At 33.6% G+C, this 4,708-nt stretch overlaps 1 protein-coding gene across 4 annotated transcripts in view; it reads left to right on the top strand.

Moving 5' to 3' along the window:
* LOC119634575 (chaoptin) overlaps nucleotides 1-4,708 on the top strand; it is a 16,767-nt gene that overhangs the window by 4,792 nt on the left and 7,267 nt on the right. For 2 of the 4 annotated variants that reach the window (XM_038028813.1, XM_038028815.1), the window contains exons 6-10: nucleotides 2,038-2,172; nucleotides 2,241-2,460; nucleotides 2,531-2,749; nucleotides 2,824-2,910; nucleotides 2,988-3,122. In XM_038028813.1, the coding sequence (XP_037884741.1) occupies nucleotides 2,038-2,172; nucleotides 2,241-2,460; nucleotides 2,531-2,749; nucleotides 2,824-2,910; nucleotides 2,988-3,122 (796 nt within the window). Of the gene's footprint in view, nucleotides 1-2,037; nucleotides 2,173-2,231; nucleotides 2,461-2,530; nucleotides 2,750-2,823; nucleotides 2,911-2,987; nucleotides 3,123-4,708 lie in introns of all 4 variants that reach the window. The other 2 variants (XM_038028812.1, XM_038028814.1) reach the window with 1 other exon arrangement.

Genomic DNA, 4,708 nt, shown 5'->3' with positions numbered 1-4,708 from the left:
ACACACACACACACACACACACACACACACACACACACACACAAACAACTATGTCTATTATTTCAAATCACCACCGCCTGTTCGTTTGTGTTTGCAAGAAATGAAAGTCATTATTGGAAAGTACAATAGGTATAGACATCGCACCTTAACACTATAATTACTGAGTTCGTCATTTTAATACTTTTTATAGTTTTCGATCTTCACGAAAGGAGTTATACCGCATTTCCGAAAACTTTTGACACATATCGATCAACCATCTTCCCGGGGTCGACAATTATAGATGTAAATATGAAAAAAATGTCGACATTTTTTCCAACATTGTCTCAGTTTATAATCTATTATGGGCGGGCACGAAAAAAGATCACAGTCATCTTTCAATGGCCGATTTATTATCGATCAAGGATGGTTTGAGCCAAACTCTTATTTTGCGACTTTGACGACCTTCCAAAGATGATCTTTTTTGATAGAAATAAATGCATGCGAAGCGTCAGTAACCTTTTTCTCTTTTCTTATTTTTAAGAAACCTTTAGAAAAATTCGCACTTGGGCAACCAAATGATTAATGACCTTATTTTATAAAATACCGGTTTTGTATTTTTACGTTTGCATTTCATTCGCTTTGCATTCAATTGAATATACTTTTTAAAATAAGGCCATAAATTGAAAAGACTTTCGTTGATGCCCTTGATGGAAGGTTGTTGCAAGAAAACCTCGGATTTATTCTTTTATCATTTGCTTCAGTCATGGGGATTAATAATAAGTCATAATGTCTTTCACAACAAGAGACGCCTTTTTTCTATTTCTTTTTCAAAAATTCGACCCTTTAATGAAGGTCGTGTATGCGTCCTTTGTCCGGTTTGACCCATTGTCAATACTAAACTGTGCGTTTTTGCGAAATTTGAAGGCGATTTCTTCATTTTAATGAACGGGAGAATACTTAGCATACATATAACACGCGTGGGTAGGCGAACAGCTGGGTAGACAATTTCTTCATTTTAATGAACGGAAGAATGCTTAGCACAGATTTTAGACAGATGAGTAGGTGGGCAGCTGGACAAACAATTTCTTCATTTTAATGAAGAAAAGAATACTTTGCATAGATTTTAGACAGATGGGTAGGCGGACAGCTGGACAGACGATTTCTTTATTTTAGCGAACGGGAAAATGTTTATCACATACTATACAGATGTACATCAAATCAGATGGACATACAGTTCCTTCATATTAGGGAACGTGAGAATGTTTAAAGCACAGACACGACAGAAACGGGTAGACGAATATATAGAAAGATATGCTTAAGCGGATTTCGAATTTACGAATGATCAAGCATATATATATGCATATGCGGTCTCTGAAGCCTCCTTGTGAGTATTACAAAGCGAGCAGGATCATATCCACCACGGACAAACGGATGGACATAGCTCGATCGGTGCGGAATTTGCAAAAATACGTAATATATGAGTCCGCTCTACAGCGTCCGTCAAACATTTTACCAAGCAAATATTCCCTTATTCCACAGTGGTGAATAAAACATCTTTCAATGTTTTAAGTGCAAAATATAGTGGAACAGTTATTAGATATACAACGCTGGATCGATAAAGTAAGTTTTAGTAAATAACTGACGTTTTCTTCCAAACGGCCTTCAAGTTCATGCCATTGAAAATCTTTGGCCATCTTATACAGTTAGCCGGAAGTCACGTAGAAAAAATATATCAGAAAATGGATTTTTTGAAGAATCAAGTATTTTAGTGATATTAGATATATTTCACCAGTATCATAAAAAATCATTTGTTACTGATGTTTGCCTGTAGAGTACAGTATATACGTATATGTAGACGAAAGTCTTAGCTTATGCTTGGTTCACTTAGGCAATCACACTTAATGCCTGAAAGGACAAAGGGATCGAATTATTTCTATATAAGTGACAATATACACAATTGCATTCAGTTAATCACTGGTGGCTTGTTGCATTTGCATAGTTAAGTGATGATGACATCTCTCAACTTTAATCTCGACAATTTTATTAACGAAATTTCAGGGTGATAAGTATGCGTGACAATAATATTAAAATTCAACAGCCCACCGAAACATTTAATGCGATGCAATATACATTGCTTAAATTGGATTTAAGCGGTGATAATAATGACCCAACAAATTTACAAACCCTACGCAAGTAAGTTAAATATTTGCTTTTTGGAGCGTCAAAAATGTTTTTTATTTATTTTCAAAAAGTATGACCAGAATGAGAAATATGCGTTCGCTTTCCATATCACGCATGAGTACAACGTCAATTGGTGCCGATGATTTTAAGGATTTCGGTGTTGAATTGGAAGATTTGCAAATAACGCGTGCCGCCTTAACGAATATTCAGGCGCATGCCTTTAAATATGTAAGAGGTTTGAAACGTCTCGATTTTAGCGAGAATAGCTTGCAAAGTATTGAATCCGATGCTTTCCATGAGGTATCCATTGCATTTGTTTTTTTTTTTTTTCCCCGATTTAACCTCGTTAAGTTGTTCTTATATATTTCAGATCGGGCATTCATTGATTTCATTAAAAATAGCTCATGGTTTTTCGGGTACAGCGTTACCATCGGATGCTTTGCGGCATTTGACTTCGTTGCAAGAATTGGATTTCAGTAATAATAAAATTCAAACTATGAGTGATACAAGCTTTCATTTTTTGAAAAATTTAAGACTCTTAGAGTTGCATGATAACCGCATAGAACAAGTTATGAAAGGAACATTTCAGGTAGATATTTAAATGCAAATTTAAAAGCAATATTTCGAAAATGTGTGCATTAATATCTATGTTTGCATTCGCAGGGTGATATACATTCAAAGTTGGAGGAGATATCTTTTCGTTTCAATCAGATGACTCAAGTCTCTCAACATACATTTTTCGATTTAGAGGTACATGTTGCGAACATATATTTTTTACCAAAAAAATGAATTCATTTGTAGTGATCGTGATCTTTTAATTTTTATAGGCTTTGCGTAAACTTCATTTGGATGATAACAAAATAGAACGTATCGAACGACGTGCTTTTATGAATCTTGACGAACTCGAACATTTAAGCTTGCGTGGTAATAAACTTAACAATCTAGCCGAAGAATCATTTCAGGTAAATATCGCAAAATATAACAACAGGGTCGCGATATCAAGTAAACTCGATTGTAAGTTGTTTATGTTACTCGACAATTCTACTATCGAAGGATATCTGCTTCGATATTAAGAAAAATGCATACTTTTTTAAAAGCTGTGAACTCTCTGCCCGTTACAGCAAGCCCTTAATGCACGACTATCGAGCATGTCTCGATGTCAAGAATCATAAGGCGGCCGTACTAAAACCCCCATATATAAAAGTAAGCATTCCATTGTATAGCTTTAAGAGAGTATTCTAAAGCAGAGGAATAATTTAGATTAGGTTTGGAAAAATTAAAAGTCCGTAGCCATAAGAGGTCGTATGATTTTTTTTTATGGAGTTTTATGGATTTTTCAATATCGATGATGATAGTTTAGGAAAGCCTTGGCCGAATGCCGAATACGGCTGAGCGACGAGTGATTTCGAACACGTCGTATCGCGCAAGTCATGCGTAAACTGTTATAAACACTTTGCCTGCCTCCCGCTAATCAATAATACATGAGTTCTAAGCGTAGTGTAGTATCCAGCTGTCATTAATCCTTAATACTATTTGCAATTGTGGATATGTTGCGTTTAAATTTATTTATTTGATTTCGCTTCCAATTTATCGAAACTACATTGTTGTAAAAAAATTTAGGACAAAAAAAAAAAAACATTTTTATGTAAAAAATTTTATATAAATAAGTCTTCGAACATCAATTTTCTTGTTTTGTTTACAATGAATATATTTCGCACTTTGCGAATTTCATAATTTTTTAAAATTAGCGAATTTTAGATAAAACGTATATTAGTATTCAGAAGCAGGCATGCGACACAATTTTATGGAATGGAAAAGCTTTGCAAAAACAATTTTTAAGACAATCAAAGACCGCATATAGGGACCTATTTCACTGATTATCGAACTTCTACTGAGTGAGTTTTAAGTAAAATAAATTAAACCATATTTTGAGAAAACTTGAGGTTCTCTTCATTATAATCAAGTTTTTATATTCCTGCTGAAATTCTCTAATGCATGCTTGGAAAACTTAAGTCTTAAGTGATCTACATTAGCAAAACTAGAACTGTGGTTCAACATAAATATTACTTTAGAGAACTATAGGAATAGTATTAAAAATTGCATTTATGTTCAGTTCACATTCCCGCATATTAAGTCAACTCGTATAGAGAAATGCCTAATAACTTGATGCAATCAATTTCGACGAATAATGAAAAAGATCATGTTGTCTTACATAAATATGAAATAAAAATTTCTTATTTGCAACACAGTATGTCTTAATAATCAAAAAATTGTGTAATCTTTAAACTTAATCTAAGTAAATATTTCATTAGCAAATATACTTTTATAGTATTTTCGCGTTTAAAGCGGTTAACTATTTCTGCACAAATTTTATATTGAACGGAAACCGCAATAAGCTTTTGCCTAAATCACATCCAAAACAATTTGCAATTTGCATTTTATCAAATCCGCATAATGTGACCCCTATGCTAAACGAGGTATTACTGCGTGTGATAGAAAAACCTTAGTATCAGTATTGTGGTTATTTCATAAAAATATATCTTAAAAA

This window comes from Glossina fuscipes, unplaced genomic scaffold (assembly GCF_014805625.2).
Source record: "Glossina fuscipes isolate IAEA_lab_2018 unplaced genomic scaffold, Yale_Gfus_2 3, whole genome shotgun sequence".
Classification (NCBI taxonomy): Eukaryota; Metazoa; Arthropoda; class Insecta; order Diptera; family Glossinidae; genus Glossina; species Glossina fuscipes.
Note: the sequence above shows the minus strand (reverse complement) of the source record. Positions and strands in the feature narration are given on the sequence as shown.